This window comes from Podarcis cretensis (assembly GCF_951804945.1).
Source record: "Podarcis cretensis genome assembly, chromosome: 4".
Taxonomy (NCBI): domain Eukaryota; kingdom Metazoa; phylum Chordata; class Lepidosauria; order Squamata; family Lacertidae; genus Podarcis; species Podarcis cretensis.
The window spans coordinates 62,778,412-62,796,331 of NC_137173.1; the positions used below are offsets into that span (position 1 = coordinate 62,778,412).

A 17,920-nucleotide genomic window follows, 5' to 3' on the forward strand; every position below is an offset into this window, starting at 1 on the left:
TGGCTGAACAGGTTTCTTCTACCTATTAATATTTTGGACTGCAGCAAAAAAGAATTTCTGGTAGTTAGACTGGGCAACACGCTGCTGGTGTTAAGATACTGCATGGTTTTCTGATGTCAATTTATTTTGTTTTCCTTCCAAAACAGGAAATATATGACTTAGAATTTAAGATTATTATTATTATTATTATTATTCCAGCAGTGTGTTTACATCCCTGAACCTTTATGATTTTTTAATTTAAAAAAATTAAACAACACTAGCAAAATTTATTGTATTTTTTCATAGTTTATTTATTAATTAAATTTATATTCCCCCTTCCTCCCAAAGGAGCCCAGGGCTTTGCACTTGGACTTTAGAAAGAAAAAAGGTAGTCATTGTAAGAAAAGACTTACAGTATCTTTTATCTTAGTTTTCTATCTTCAGGGAACTCTTTCCCCAGTAATCCTGCAGAGGAACCTCAACACATATAGAAATGGAATGTCCTGGATACAGATGACTTATGGAAAAGTGGAGCTTTAACCGTCTCCTTTCCCTATACTTGGGCTTGAACTACACTAATAAAGAAGCAACATTTTATACATGTCAAAAGTGTTATGCAGGGCTAATGCTGGGGGCTGAGGATGCAGGCCTGTTACACAAATTTGCATTATGCTGGTTTATATGTACAGATATTTCTGGGGAAATTAAGATGCAGGTGGTTTGGGTCTCATCAGCATTTTGCTTTGCAGTGTACCATCTGTCCTGTGAGCAAAGGAAAAAGGAATAATGGAAGGACAAAAGTCATGAGATCCTGGACTCAGCATGAAAGACCCAGGGCTTGGGCTCCCTGAACCAACCCTGGCTTTTGATCCCTGAGGTGTATATTTTTAGGACTCACCTTCTTTTTGTGATAGTAAGTTGTTTTAAACAGTTTTTAATATTCTGTTTTAGTGTGGCAACCTTTAGTGTGGTGACCTTAGGATGAATATATAATAATTATAATAATATAATAACAACAACAGTCGTTAGCTCTGCTTAGAGAACCAAACAAGATTTCTTGTTTGTAGTGCAGAGGTTTGTGGAAAGGGATGAAATGCAACCTTGCACTGGCCAATCATAGTGAGTCAGTTATGGATATGAATGAAATTCTTGTGTATTAGAAGAGGGAAAACTTGGTTGGGTGCTCCATATTGGACATTTCAAACAAGTAACCCCCCTAGCCAGAAGTTCCCCAAATATCAGCTCATAAATATGAATTCTTGATCTTAAGGCCTATTCCTTTAGAGGTATTTTTTAAATCTAACCTACTCACTAACCAACTATATTCCAAAATGCTAATTACTAGAAGCCTTTTTCAGTATCATAAACCAGCATTTGCATATAAAGTGGATGGCAGCTGGAGTTCCATTCTCATTTTTATGTTATTATTAAGCACAATTTCTCAATTTTATTGATACAGAATTTCTGGAAATCAACTCCATTCCCATGCCTGTTGTAAAAATTCTACAATTTGAAAATGCCATTTTTAAAAGAGTTCTTACTAATTCACTTCTGCTGCAATAAGCATTATGTTAAGGCCCATGTCTTAACTTGCATGCTCTGAAAATGGCAATAATGCTATTTTGTCTTATATGTTCTGCTCACTTATAACTTAGCACCCATGCACCCACACTTTTACTACTTCCATTCTCTTTCTTTGCATGCTGGGGACAACACTAAAATTACTGCATATGCATGCTTTATAACAAATTGGTCACATTTTGAAAAGAATTGTGTAGAATACCCTTGTGAAGGGATGGATGGAACAGAAATGCTATTTTGAAAATAAATTCTGTCTTTTGGGGCAGGGTGGGCAAGAGGGTGTGGAGTTATGAGGATAGTACTGGGAAGATTGACTGGAATTGTTGAAATAAGCAGGAGAAGCTGCATTTGCTTTTGAATGCTTTTAAAATTGCAACAGAAAAAATGCAAGATATAAATCAAAATAATCTTGTGATAAGTCAATGAATGCAGTTCAGAACTTCAGTGCAGCAAGCCCATCTATATGCACTCTCATCAGGCGGTTTGAACCTGATTTTTTTAAGGGTGTAGAGGGAAGTTGTGGCCCTCCATACATTGCTGAACCCTCCATACATTCCTGAGCATGGCCATGCTGGCAGGGACTGGTGGGAGTTGGAGCCCAACAACAACTGGAGGACCAGAGATTCCCTCTTCCTGCACCTTTTAAAAAAATGTTGCCTGGCATTATATCTTGAAATGCAAGAAATAGCAAGAGGATAGCCTGAGCCTATATTTGGCTGTACTCAAACAAATTCTACCAAGCAAAGCAGGAATCTCAACTAAAGCATCCATGACAGATGGCCACCCAAACTCCAGTGATAGTGTTAAAATGTTTATTCTTTCTTTCTTCAGAATATTTATATACTGAGTTTCAGCAAAAAGTTTTCTGTATGGTTCACACACTACAAAATGGCTCACAAACAAGCTTCAATAAAGTTTATTACAGTATCGACAAAGGCAAGTTTTCACATGTTGTTCTTCCACCCTCAAGCAAAGGAACTGACTCCTTCACCTTCCATCTAATTGTGTGCAGAGGTTCTGACTGACTTGCAGAGCACCTGTCCCTGCTCCCCCAAAGGCCAAATTAAGGAGTAGATTAGATAATGCCCAGGACAGGTAGCCAGGGCTTCCCCTGTCACATTGTTCTTTTACCAGATATCTGACTTGCTGGCAACTGGAACCCTGACCGGATGGGACTGGAGAGAATTGCCCTCCTCCCTTGCCAATGCCACTCCCCCTGCTCCCATACACAAATCTCTTGACTCTTCTAAAATATTAGGCTGCTCTGATCATGGGCAAGAAGTAAAACACTTGTACTAAAATTCCCTTTTCTATATTAATTCAAGTGACACTTTCTCTGCATTCAATTTGTCGGACCTCTTCACATTTTAGACTGGTTGAACAAGATTCCTGAATTAGCAGTTTAACTGCTGCAATTTAGTTTTCACACACTGTATTTGATGATGAGTTACTTTGGTGGCAATAAATTTGATGACTATCAGTTTAATCCTGTACATGTCTACACAAACTTGAATGGTATTGACTTCAGAGGGGCTTTGAAAAAGAAAGGAAGATTTAAGCTCCACCCTTCAATGGATTACTAGGTGGTCTAGGTAAATACATACAGGATTGCAGCCTAAGGCAGTTGCTGCAGCAATCAGCTAAAGTAGCATATTATACTCAGGGGCAGGAGGAGTAATGCTTTAGAGTTACAAAATTGCTTCCATTATTGCACATTAATCTTCTAACTAAGGTTTAATGAAATTCAGTTCTGCACAAGGTGAGGAAGCCTCTCTTCACATTACGTAAACATGAATCAGCTAATATAAAAAAAAATCAGCCAGCAATGTATGAATACATTATAGGAAGATGCTAGAATATGGGGTGTGTTTATTCCACCTGTTTGTGGGATGGTCTATTTTCATTGCTAGTAGCTGGAAAGTTCATGGATAGTTGTGATACGGTCACATTCACCTTTGGTCAGTGAGGTGAAAGTGTCCATGGCAGAAATGTGACCCTCCTACTTGTGGTTTCTGTTGGTTCAATTCTAATTGCTTCAGGGCCAGACCAATACATTTTGGATTCCAAGATGACAGACCCTCCAAGTGTCCCTATTTTCCAGAGACAGTCCCAGATTTACAGAAGCCATCCCAGTTTCCAATTTGATCCCAGAATGTCTCGCTTTCCCTTAGGATGTCCCAATTTTCATTGGAGAAATGGAGTTATGTGACCCCTGAGCCAAGGAGATAAGTAACTATACAATCTTTAGAAGGCATCTAAAGGTAGCCCTGTATAGAGAAGTTTTTAAATGTTTTAAAGTTGTACTGTGTTTTTATATACATTGGAAACTACCCAGAGTGGCTGGGGCGACCCAGTCAGATGGATGGAGTCTAAATGTTGTCACTGTTGAATAGGATGTCCCGATTTCCATCAGATAAACATTGGAGGGTATAAGATGAGGGGCAACTGACTGGGGTGCCATGAAAGGGAAGCAAACTGTTGGCTATTTACCTTATTACCATTGCCATGTTGATGCCAGGGGGTGGGGTGTGGGGGTAGAAGAGGCACTTGTGGTATTTTCAACCACAGATGTCTAAATAACTTGCCTTGCCATGACTACTGTTGCTGGAGAAGCTATTTCCTGTTGCACCTCAAGTAGTGAAATGTTGTAGTCTGATCCTGCTGATGGAGATCACTCACATAGGAGACTTTCCAGGGAATACTTTCCTGAGGTCCCCCAATCTCTCAGTCCTGGAGCTGGCCCTATGCCAAGAGCTGCTTGCTGGTGTGTGTCTGTTTTAGGCTGTTCAGAAGTGGGTCAAATGTTAAAAGTTTGTTTAGAAGATGAAAAGAAACGTGTTGCTTAAATGCTAAGGGACAAGCAACTTTAAATCATATAAATCCATATTAAGACTCCTATGCAAATGTACGGTAATCTGCAGTGGAAAGCACTGTTATTAATGTCTTGTTTTAATTATTTATCTGCTTTACCACATTTGCTGTTGCTACATTAAGCCAACTCCCATATATTATGTAAAAGACCTACTGCACTATTCTTTTAAAGCTGATATGTATTTATTTTCCAGGATTGTATCGGGTAAGAAGGGGCAGGGAATGGATGCTAGCAAAACTAAGCAGAACACAGCTGCACTTAAAGAGTAGTTCCACACATTTTATCAATCACTAGGGGGCTCCAGCTGCTTACTTCTTACAACATAGCTGATGTTATCAGGTATCAGAGTAGACCAATGTTCTTTTTTAAAAAGAGTATTCTTATACAAAACAACATAGCTCCAAACATACCAACCACAATGTTTTAGAAGATCAGATCACATTGCTGTAGTTTAGAGGCTAGACCAAGGTTGCTTCTACACTGTTTTAAATCTTATTTAATCACTCACTGTATGGCATTTTTAAACTAACTCCGAAGGCACTGGTCTGTGCATCATTATGCTTAGAGGATATCCTGGAGGAAATGCACTTTGCATTTTCAAATCTTAGGAGGGAAAGTAACCCTCTTTCTTAAGCCCGTTTAGAAATTGGGGTTTGCCAACCTTTGAGGGCCTGTGAGGCAACTTTGCAATTCTAGAGTGTCATGCTGCTTCTTGCCCCCTCCCCTAGAACTGTCTCCCCCATCACCACTAGGCAGAATAAGAAAACGCACACATGCACACTTCATTTCCCCAAAGAAGCTGAGTAAAAGTTGGATACAGAATAATTAGAACAGCTCATTTTGAATTCACATTGTGTTACTCAAACCACCATCAAATTAAAGCTTTCAGTGGCAGACTGCACAGTAAAAACCACAGATCTCAGACACGTGTGTGAGGAAAAGGTAGGAAGCCATTTTATACCAAATAAGACCAATGGCCTATCCAGCTGTGTATTGCCTACACTGACTGGCTGTGCCTCTCCAGGATCTCAGACAGTCTTTCCCAGCCCTAACCTGGAGATAAAGGAGGTTGAACCCAGTACCTTTTGCATGTGCTTCACCACTGAGTGATGGCCTTTCTCCAAGACAAGGAAAGTTCCTACTTACAGATAAAAGACAGCAGTTGTACGTAAAAATGATCAACAGCCAAAGATGGCAAATGATGGCTTATTAAGCATTCTACCACAAGTCTAAAAACAAAGGAGGAAATTTCAGTTTCTCCTGATCATAGCTCAGATTTCTGTTTGCTATTTCAAAAGTCTGAAATTATGGTTCTTACTGATACACACACACACACACACACACACACCACTTTGAGGGTTCTTAAATATATACTCAAGCGGTGCATACATTTTATTAAATGAATATAAATTATATATTAAAAGATTTCTTTATGTCTGCATGCAATGTTACCCAACAGGCTTTACTTTATGATGAACAGCCTGTAAATAAAAATGTTTCTAGTTCTCAGTGACAGGAGTCTGGAAATATTGGCTGATAGGTGAACACAGATTAGGCAGCAACAAACTATTTTAACAACAGACAGTTTCACAAAAAGGCTTTGTGTGGGAACAAAAAGAGGAAGAAAGAATTAAAAGTTGTTTGACAGCAGAAGGTTATTTATAAAGCTGCTCCTATGCCCTGCACAGAGACTTCCGTTTAAAAACCTATTGTGACTTGAGACCCGGGAGGGGGGGGGGCGGTGTGTGTGGAAACCACTTGCCACCTACAAGGCTGTAAATGAAACTCTTACCCATGAGCTACAGTAACGGAAAAGAAGTGTTACATAAGAAGCTTTTAAGGCAACCAAATGCCTGTGCAACATTTCTGCACAACATTGCAAGCTGCTGCACAGTTCTTCAAGGTAAGTGAGAACTAGACTATACCATATAAAGATTATTTTTTCTTGTGTGTGCATTGGGTTATCTGCTGTGTGGCTCTGATGTACACCCTTTATGAAACCAGTTTAACTGAAGAACTTGGGTGGAAATTAAATGCGTATTATCTTATTGAGTGAAACTTACCCAATGGCTTTCAATGGTTCTCAGAATGCTGATTACTTTACTGAAGTATGACATCCATTTATAACCTCCTCAAATTAAAACAATGCCATCTTGGACCCACTGCATACACTTGGTTGGTTATGGATCAATGCGCTTCATAGTTGAAGCTGTCTTGTCCTAATTGAGCGGGGAGGGGGTAATTTGTTATTGTTGAGTGGATTTAATTTTGTAGCATGCGTTTACAAAAATGGCAGATATTTTTGTGTCAAAAATATAACTGAAATTGAACTTAAACCATATAGTGTACTAAGAGAAGGAAAGATCAAGGAACTATAATACGCTGCCTTCATAGATACTGTAATTGACCAAATCCACCCTTAATTTCATATAGATGTAATAGGTCACATACACAGCAATAGCTGACTAACTCTGACTGTGCAGTAAGACATGCACCAAGATTTATGCTCTCCAAGATTTTCCTGTAGTGCCTAAAAGCAGAGTAATAGTAGATGGACAATACTATTGCATTTCTAGTCAGCGCCACACAAGCTGTGCAGACGATGTTTTTGAGTGTCCTTTCCTCTGCACACTCTTCCTATGCAGAGATCCATTATCTAGGAAGAGTAGCTGTAGGCAATGGGTGTGAATAGCTGGGCAACATCCCTCTAACTGTAAAAAAGGGGGGGAATGTTATAAAGAAATAGTTTAAGAACCTGAAACCCCAAAATAAAAAGAGCAGAACTTCTCTGCTGTTATTCAGAAAGTTGCCAGGAACATTTTGTAATTCTCCTCTACCTCGCCCCCGCTACCAAAAAAACCCCATTGCTGTTTGGTTCTGTGCCTTTCTTAAATAGAATAAATAACCTCTCTTCTGTTTCCCTGAAACCACTGCCATTTTCTCTCTTAACTAACAGCCTTCCAACTTATACTTGAAGCATAATGTTCAACTGTTTCCTAAGCCCTGTAAACATCTGTAGGATGAAAGAGAACAAACAATCCATTATGTATTCTCTGATGTCAAACTTTGTGGCACTTCTTGTTTCTTGCCATTTGTATGTTAACATAAGCTGTGATTAGAATGTGAAAGAAAAGTAAGTATGTGGCTAGGTCATCTCAGATGATATGCAGCCTACTCGCCTCCGACATTACTTTCTTCGGATTTTTCTACTTTCCATTTTTTCTAGACCATAGAACCTTTCAGGGCAAGGGCTGTAGTTCAGTGATAGAGCACATGCTTTGCCATGCTAAACTTCCATGATTTTCCTTTTTAAGGGGCTGCAAATGCTCTCCCCCCCAGAATCAAATGAGCACTAAACTTGTGCTCCATTACATTCCATTAGTTTTCAAAAAGTGGCTTTTACATATTGTGAAAGCTCAAATTTAATGTGCAAAATAACAAGGAAATGTCAGGAATCAGAATCAGCTGCAGTGTGAATTCAGGCAAAGCTTCACAAACCCCATCCCACTCTGGAATTAGCATGCATTTAATGACCTAGAATTTATCGCAATCTGGCTGATGTTTCTTATCTCCCTAGTAGCTGGTGATGGTTTCAGTTGTACTTTACACACTTATGTCACTTGCTGTTTGCTCCTGTTATACCATTCCCTTACCTGCCACATTGTGCTTCATGCTAGCTCTTTCTCTTTTCCAGTTCTAGAGGATGTTGTCAGAAGGGTACCTCTGTATAATTCCTTATCATGATCTCATGAATTACAAGCTCGCTTGCAACCAAGGAGAAGAGACAGTACATGAGATGAGGTCTTTGAATGGCATCACCTATGAATCAACAGAGGAAACACAGGACAGAAATCTCTTTTGGAGATGTAAGTCTGTTGGCAAGTTCATCTTCTCTGTTTGTTCCAATGAAAACAGAAACAGCAGAAGGCAGATGGATACACAGACTCCAAATCCAGTATTGGAAAGGCAAATATCTCCAGCTGTGGAAATCTGTACAGGACCTGTTATCAACAGAGACACTTACCTAGTTCCACCTTCTTGTAAAAGCATTTGCAAGAATTACAATGACCTTCATATTGCTGGTGACCAGGTACTGCCTATGAGTTCAGTTAAAACAGATTTTACCTATGACAGTGGGATAGGTCCATTCCTGGAGTCATCAGAGATCCCACCGCCAATGGAATCCATATCAATGCCACCTGCTGAGGTCCCTCGCAAGCCAACCAATAGGTATTCTTCATGCTGGAGAGTGGCCAGCATCATGCAACACCAGCAACCCCTCTCAAATTCACTACTGAATAACTACTTGGAGGAGAAGGTGGTGGAGCTGTACAAGCAGTATATCATGGATGGCATGGGTAGCAGTGCATCCCCTACTCAGATCTTGGCATCAGAATTCATAATGACCAATGTAGATCAAATCAGCATGAAGCTATCACAAGAAAGGAACATGAAGACCACCCAAGCCAAGGATATGGTCATTAACTGCCTCTTGCGACTAGCCAGTGGGAAAATCTCCACTGAAATGAGCACTCCTAGTCTTCACATTTCCCAGTTTAGCACTGTGACTAAATAAATAAAGCCTGCCCCTAGACATTTTTGAGTCACCTTTGTTAAAAGTCAGTTTCGTTTCAGTAAGGTGAAGTCCCTGGGATATGTTCAGAGCACCAAATACTATTATATAGGTGGACTCCTGAAAGAAGGCTTGGTTTGTAAACCATACAGAACTTAGATGCCTTTTTTTCAAATGTAAATGCTTCATGCTTCCTTCCAATAATCCTACTTCCACATTTTATTAACCCAAATGTGGTTGTTGTCCCATTGCATTGCACTGTTTTGTATCCTAATGAGAAGGAACATTGGCCCTGTTGCCTTGGCAATGGGGACCATTTTGTGTCTACCTCCCTTCACCAAGCAGCAGCAAGTTGGAGGAATGGTGGCTTCAAACAGGCATAAAGAAGAGAGTTGTTTCCCCATTGGAAGATTTTGCAATTAAAAATTAAACCTCATGGGAATTCAGAACAGTACTAATTCTAAATATCCCTTTCAGTGTGTAATTATTTTCCTCCCTTCCCAATACCTTGAGCCTCCAAGTGCATTTCTACCCCCTTCTTGGTTTTAATGTATCTATGTGGTGTTTTTTTCTGTCTGCTTGGGTGGCTTTAAGTCACTTTGGCTTGCCTTGGGCAATATAAAATTACTAACAAATTTAATAAACCAACAAACAAATAAATAAACCATTGTGTAGATGACTGTGTGTCTGCCCAGGTGGTATAGGACTGCATGACACCTTTATCCCAGTGCCTACTCTGTCCTTGCTTCTCCCATCACACTTCGGGAACTCCAGAAATCGCCAGAGGGTCCTATAGACCATCTGTGGACCCTGATTGCTTGAACTCCTGATTCTGCCAGAGATAGCTTTTCCAAAAATGATGGCATTCACTTGCCCACTCTCGTTTACATTCCTATTCTCTCCCCCTGTTTCCCTGTGGAATTTCTGGTCCCTCGTGTTCCTTAGCCACTCTTCCTTACTGCAACTAAAGCCAACATATGTCTAATTGAAATGACCACATATTGTCCCCTTGCCTCCCTACCTCTACCGCCTTTTCTCTTCCATTTTAGACCATAAGCTCTCCCCACCTCATTGTGTCATATCTGATGATGAGGATTGGTGGTAACTGGTTTGACTTGACTTGAAACTTTGCATTGCACAGGGTATCAATTGTCATAGGTCTTTGCCACTTGAACAAAAAGAGAAACTTGATTAGTTTTCATTTTTTATTATGTCATCAACAAATAAATTCTTATCACTAGTGGTCCAGTGAATGGAATGAAAATGTGATCGCGGTGAAGATCAGTTAGTTATGACCAATAAAAATAAAGATGTTTCGTCTCAATATTTTTCTCAGTGAGTTCAGACAGTTGTTGTGCAGCCCTGCAACAATGGAAAGCCATACGACAAGGAAATGATACTATGGCCAAGTATGTTAAAAGCAGACCTCCCCCCCCCCCCAATTTTGCAGTGATACTTTCAATTTCTTGTAATTTATTTTTTCTTCTCTACAGTTAGAAGTCTGTGCCATAACACTCAACCCACACTTATTCCTACTCTCACAGATCTAATGCGCAATTGCAGATTCTTTCTAAAGGGTTGCTATGGATCCAGCCATAATTCAGAAAGGGAGCCGAGGCTCTATTCTGAAGGTCTGGCAAATAGAACTGTCATATGTATGTATACACTAACTTGGCATTGTATCCTCAATTTTGTGCTTTGCATTTATAACGTAAAAATGAACACCTGCACACCCCACAGTTTCTGCCCCATTTGTGGCAGGGCTGAGGATGCCATTGTAGCCATTCAGCACCATAGAGCAGCAGGAGCCAGGGTTAGGATTGCCTCCTAAGCATATGAACATATTTGGTGGCAATTAATTTTGTCCTTAACCAGTTTTTGTTGTTTTCATTGAACTGAACAAATAACTGAAATGTAACAGAATGTGAATTCCAAAGACAGCACTTCAAAGCTGGGGGAAACCCAGCACCTCTGCTTTATAAGCCATTTGCAGCAGTAACTAGTCAGGGTTACAAAGATCACAGCTTGCTCTCTGTTTCACTTTCACAACTTCAGAATTACCTTATTTCACTCTCTTTGCAAAGCTGCACTAGAAGTATACAAATGTGTGAAGAGCTTCATTGCCTTGTATAGGGGAAGGACTGAGTTATCCCCATGATATATATTTTAAAATTCATATTTACTGGGTAATAGAACATTTTCTTTTTAACTTGTTACTTAGACTGAGCTGGCAAATTCCTGTGGGTAGAGAAGCTCTAATATACCCATTCGCTCCACTTTTTGTGGACTTTCTGCACGTGCCTGTTTTGCAGCTGTTGTTTCCTTATCTGTCATTGGGAGTGGGAAGAGAAAACTCTTTGCTGCTGAAAGCAACTGTCCAGTTGTTCCCCTCCATAGATATACACCCTTTGGAAGCAATGCAGATGAATAATGTTTGCATAGAGCTCTCATATGCAAGGATTTACACTTGCGCAGTGGAACTTTCCCCTCTCCATTTGGGTACCCAGATGAGAACCAGGATTTACAGATGTGGACACACAAATGTTTAAAGGTGAGTGTACATGCATTAATTACTTCACTATTTTGTACATTTGCTGTGGAAAACACTGGCAGGTAACACCTGTTCCCCGTAGCAATCACCATGTGCAATAGCTCATGTTGCTCTGTGTTACTCTGGGTTGTAGACAACTATTTTCTAAGAGTAGAGCCACTGAAATCAATGATCCTAAGTTAGTCATGTTCTTTTATTTCTATGGGTCTACTCTGGGTAAAAATTAGTTGACTACTGAGGTTGTAGAAATTTAAGTAGCAGGCCATGTGTGCCTCTTTTGCACAAATATGTAGCAAAAATTTGCACCCTTAGTGTTTTTTATATGTGGGGAGTCGTATTTCAAATATTTGTAAGTGGTGTACTTCAAAGCTTGTTGTCGGGTGTGGTATACTTTAAAGCTTAAAAAAAAGAATTCTGCGCACAGGAATCTGGGAAGTTAAGTGTGGTTTCATCTCACAGAAATTGAAACTTGTCAAACACTTCAGTTTCCCAAGTATCTACATTCTTGGCTTAGGTATGTGAAGAGCAGGTGGTGTGTAGCTCATAGAAATAGCTTCATGCACACACTTTTGAAAAAGCAAAAATATGGCCCCTATTCTGAAGTGAACACAGCTACCAGGGGAAAAAATATTTCTACATTACAGATGTTCAGTGGTCTTAATTTAAGGAAATTCCAGATGGAACCCAGGACACACAGATTACTTATAAAGTGTTACTGAATCTTTGATAATCAATATATATTCTAGAAAACATGGTGAGATAAACATGTGAAGTGATGTAATCATATTCATGAAAACAAGTTGAAACCATGAATATTTTGCATGCCTCTCTTTTTCAGTACATTATTTTTAAGGCAGGGCCAAATTATTTCCTAATGCTTTAATCTCTTGTCTCAAGTGTTTGTCTAACAGGCAATGAATTTGATGACAGCCTCTATTAAATACATTACAAGAGTCATTACACCACTGATACATGTAAAGGAACCCACAAGTGTTTAAAGACTAACAGAAATTGTTAGAAGATAAGACAGTTTTAGCTTCTGTTCCATTTACATTTCAATTGGCATGAGCTGTGGGGGGTTTTCATTGACCACGTGGCTGCATTCAAATCATAAAGATCAACTGCATACAAGAAAAGTCATTGATCTTTGTTCCATTTCAATGTATTCAGATAACCTCTGATCCTTGCCTTCTAGCTGTCTTTAAGATCAGGGACTACTGCAAAGCAGTCCTGCCAATTTCGGGTTTTAAAAAACAGAGTTGGCTCCAAGATTGAAGAAACCCTCAGTAAAGTGTCCTAAGTGCTCGTTCCTACACCAGTGGACCCACCTGGCCAAGGACTTACCTGGCTGTAGTGGCAGCTACCTGTTCCTATTTAAAATCTTCCACAATAGAACAGTGCTATGTCAGGTGCCCTGGAAAATAATGGAAAATTTAAAATGGCATGCCCATATCCTGTTGAGGGGGTCTGACCCAGGGCAGGCATCAGCACTGATGGGTCCTGCCTGGGTGCAGGAGACAAAGCAGCTTCTCCCAGGTGCCAGATGTTTAATCTGAGCCCATTAAGAAACACACATTTGCAGTTCTATGCATGCTAAGTCCTACTGAATTCAGTGGTGATTTGCAAGGGACAGAACAATCCAAAGCAGGTTGGTTATTTTGCATTGAGTGGAGGCATCCCTTTCTCCAGCTTTGCCAGCTATACAAGGCTTCTGCTGGCTGCTGAATGTGGGTAGCTCACTGATGAGATCAGCATCCATGGTAGCCAGTGAAAAGTCCCAAAACTGGGCAATGCAAGGTGGGGAGAGGATGAGTTGCCCCCAGGATCCATTGGGTCCTAGACTGGTTTCACTGCCATTGTGCAACAGCATCGGGCCCAATCTGGGCTGATTTCTTGCTCCAAATCTGATACCCCCTTCCCCCCCGCTCTTGTTTCACCCTGACCGCTGTGTGCAGCGGGGCTACAGATACAGCCCTGGTCCTGCTGCTCTGTAAAACCCTGCTGACAAGGGAAAGAGGAGATTTTGATTGTGCCCTTAGTGTACATAGTATTTCAGCCTAAAAATAAATCTCTCATTCATATAGGTCCCAGTTCTGTTATCCCAGCACATCCCTTGCTCATGTTAAGTAGCGCTTTACTCTGCATGTTATATCTGGTTGTAACATTACACTCATGTACTCGTATCTCTATTCTCTGGCTCTGCAAATACCCTAAAAGGTACTTAGGAGATAATTATTCCTAGCTTGTTTGCTTCTATGGATAGGATAGCCAGTGAGAGTGAGAAAGTGTCACTTTTAAAGAGTAATTTAGCATAAGAACAGGAACAATCCTGGGCTAATAGAATTCCTGTGGTAAATAATTAACCTGTTGTTTACTATGAGGGTGGATAAATGATACTTTTAAAAAGGGAAATTCTAACCTATTCAAATTATTTTCTGTTCAGCAGTTTAATTTGTTAGTGCCTGTTTTCTTCTAAAATAAAATGTGGAGTGATGAGGGGAATACCAACAAGGTCCAGTCTGTGGGTTTGGTACGTGCCAGCAGCCACCTGTGTATTTTGTCATAAACGATGAGGAGGCACTTCCTCAAGTGACCAGAAATGGAAGTGATAATTTTGACTGATAGGGAAGTAGAGCTTTAGCACAGAAACGATTCTCACTCAATCTGAAATTTCTCTAAGTGTCACTGTTAGGACCTATTTACTAATGACAGTTGCACCTGGAATGAGGCACAGGTGCAGCTACTTTGATTATTCTGTCTCACTGCCCACAGACTTGAAGAAAGGAAGATAGAAGAGGCTTCTGACAAGCTAGTAAGTATTTCTGTTAGAGCAACTTGACTGCATTTACAGAGAGCTGTGGCTCTGTGGAATTTTAGGTCCTCCAGATGTTGTTTCGCTCCACCTCCCAACAGCCCCAGTAGGCATGGCTTACAATGTACATTTCTGGAGAAGGACAGGTCTTTTTACAGAACTTCCTTCCATTTAAAGCAGTATCATGTTTTTTAAATAGTCAAGGCTTCCACCAAAGGATCCTGGGAACTGAAGTTTGCTAAGGGTGCTGAGAGTTGTTAGAGGACCCCTATTCTCTTTACAGATCCAGAATTACATGCCCATTTCTCTCCTTTAAAAATAGGGACATCCTATTCCATAATAATAATTTTACTATTTACACTATGCAGTCAGAGTTGCTCCAGTTGGGTAGCTTCCAACATATATAAAACATTAAACATTAAACAAACTTCCCTATACAGGGCTGTCATCAGATGGCTTGGGGGTAGGATAACTCTATACCCTCACAACATTTCTCCAGTGAAAATAGGGACGTCCTTAGGGAAAGCAGGACATTCTGGGATCAAATTAGAAACTGGGATGGCTTCTATAAATCTGGGACTGTCACTGGAAAATAGGGACACTTGGAGGGTCTGGAATTACAGCTCAGAGTTCCCAGGGAAGGCAGATTAAACCACTCTGGGAACCTTCTCAGATTAAACCACGCTGAATGAAACTTTCATTTTGGCAGAAACTACTGGAACGTTTAACAGAAACAAAACAGCTGTTTTAGATGTTAATCATTTCCTTAGCTATTGTTTCCTCTGTCTCAGGAGTTAGATAAAATTCGTGCTGGTTGCATGAGCAGATCAATGAATATTCTAGTGAATGGAAAAGTACTGAAATTTCAGTCTCATGTGAGATTCCAAACTGAACGATCACAGAAGGAAAGTGATTATTTTTTGTCAAATCATTTGACTTTCTTGATGCCACAGTATGCTCGTCATGCACAAACAGACGAGAAAGCTAAAAATAAAATAAAATAGGATTTTAAACACTGAGCTAATTCAAGCTGTTGGAGTAAGAGCTGAATCTGAAGGTGCTACCGAGATGCGTGTCTATTGTAGGATTCTTGCTCCTCATGCAGGCAGAGTTTTATATATAGGAGGGTCCACATGATGATCCCAAAGCCAGCCTGTATTCCCCCTCCCCCACAGCACTTACTATTTAATTCAGATTTACTCTTTCGGGAGAAAACCTTGCAAGTTTAAAAAAACCAAACAAACCCCTGTTGGCAATGACCTGATCGCTTCTCGGCCTTTTGGCTAAGATCAAGTGGCAATGACCTGTTTGTGAGATCTGAATGACTCATTTACAGTATGAATTCCCTTGCCTGGAAGAAACCTGAAAGTCATATCACTGTACAGTACTGAGTTATGGACTATTATTCATTCATTCATTCGGACTTTATTGACATAATCTGTGGGCTAATATAACTTTGTAGAACTCTACCAATCTTTTCAATTCCTTTTGGAGAAGGGTGCGTGTATGAGTGCATAATCTTGCTTTCCTAAAACGAGGGCTGTCTTAAGCATACGCGGTGCTGGGGTGCAAAGATCCACCCGGCGCACCCCCCAGATTCTTCAGTCCCAAGCACACAGGAAGGCAGAGCTGGCTGGCTGCCTCAGTGTCTCACTGACTCAGTCACCCCCGAACTCATGGCGCAGAGCCGCCTGCAGCGGAAGAGCCCGCCGCAGCACTCCGACCGACAGACGGGCTCTTCCCTGGACTCAATTCTTGGGCCCTGGACTCTTGGCCTGGTGCCCCTGAGAGCCGGGTGCCTGGGTGCCCTGCACCCCTAGCGCCCATGGATAAGACGCCCCTGCCTAAAACTGCATTTTCCCCAATTGTTGGTGGATGCCTCACTGTACCTCTCTCTCTCCCTCCCCTTCACATTCATTCAAAAAAGTGGGTGTTATTGTGGGAGGAGAGAAAATGCCGAAAGTGGCCCCAGTCTCTGAGTAGCAACCAAGAGGGAGTAGAGTCTGACCTTCTTGGCTGCTATTAGAAACAGCCAAGGACACAGTTCAGAACATACTGTGCAGGCACATACCTGCCCATAAGGATATGAGCCTGTCCTTCATCTTGGTTGCTGCTTAGCTGTTCACTGTTTTGTGTGCTACCTCACAGGAAGACACTGTACTGTGTGACGTGACTGTTTCTGCTCCCTTGCCAGACACATTGGAAGGACAAGATTCACATGCAGAGGCTGATACTTTGTGGTTGCTTATCACGCAAGTGTCTCATGGGTGCCTTGTGGTGCTAGTGTGGGAAGTGATCGCTTTGCTGCCCTCTCATCCCGTGACCAGATTGCATCAATTGTTACTGGCAAATAGAATGTGAGCAGCCATGCTGCAGCTGCTGCTGTGCCAAGGAGGATAAGATTTGGGCCTCAAAGGTTCTTCAGGGCTGGCATGATAAAATGCTGAACTTCCACTGCTGTGTAAATACACTAGCAGTAGGGTGACAGACAGAACCGTCTAAGCTCATTTCCAGTATGCTGTTTTGTACAGTATATTAATCACATGTGGAAAACGCAGCAAAATGTTGCAGTATGTGGAGAGCTACTCTTCAGCATTCTGCACACTCCATTGTGTTCCTCCATCTACTCAGTTTCATTTCTCCCCAATGGTCAATCAGCATTTCATGCCCACTGCTCAAGCTCAGCCATGAGTGGGCTCCTTTTGGGGGGGGTGTGTTCTCCTCAATATTTTTGTCTGGAGAATTTTTGTACTTCCACAAACCTTTGAATTTGACTAAGTCAGCTGACACCTTTCTTTGGTGAGTGGGCGGTACCACTTTTTCTTCACCATACAGCTCTTGGATAATTGAGATCATTCATAGTATACCTCATTTCCCTAATTTCAACTCAAGTACTGCCGGTATTCTGTAAAAGAGCAGTATGGACTGAGGTGAAAAGGGATTTGGGAGTTTTGAAATGATTTTGTAAATTCCCATTAAATAGCCCATTTCCCTTTTCCGTCCACCCAGCTTCTTGAACATTCTTCCTACTCTACCCGCCCTTGCTTCTTCTTTTGTAGATGGAGTAGAGCCAAAATCACCGTAAAGGGCTGGACAATCAAATATTTCATTATCTTGGAAGTACAAGGGAAAATATGGCCACAGTTCTTCAGATGTTGGTGGGAGGAGCTAAATAGGAATGACTGGATAGATAAATGGTAAGGAAAGAGAATAAATATTTCAAATAATAATTTTGTTTCCTTCCATCCTGCTTTGGATGGCTTGAAAGGAAATGAGAAATTAGGGGCTACGTTAGTCAGGAGAGGCAACCGTTGGCTGCCTAAAGTGTAGTGTCAGCTGGAGTGCTTTACCAGAGATCCGGACTTCCGCTCTCACATATCTTTCTTTCTCCGAGGACATCTGAGCCATAATGGCTGAAATATTCTAGTTCAAATATTAGTACAAGACAGCCTATTGAGATGAAAGAACTCATCCTTTTCTTCCTTAGGACTCCACTTCTGGCAGCAGCTGTAGCAAATCAATTGTAAAGTATGAGCAAAGGGAGTCTGACAT

At 40.9% G+C, this 17,920-nt stretch overlaps 1 protein-coding gene across 1 annotated transcript; it reads left to right on the forward strand.

The window, feature by feature from the left end:
* Positions 1-8,058: 8,058 nt before the first annotated feature.
* On the forward strand, positions 8,059-9,026 carry TASL (TLR adaptor interacting with endolysosomal SLC15A4). Its single transcript, XM_079973188.1, has one exon. It carries the CDS (start codon positions 8,136-8,138, stop codon positions 9,006-9,008), a length of 873 nt encoding a protein of 290 aa, XP_079829314.1. The 5' UTR covers positions 8,059-8,135; the 3' UTR covers positions 9,009-9,026.
* Positions 9,027-17,920: the final 8,894 nt, after the last annotated feature.

What these genes read in the sequence shown, in the direction of transcription:
- TASL (XM_079973188.1), top strand. Translation starts at nt 8,136, where the DNA reads ATGTTGTCAGAAGGGTACCTCTGTATAATTCCTTATCATGATCTCATG.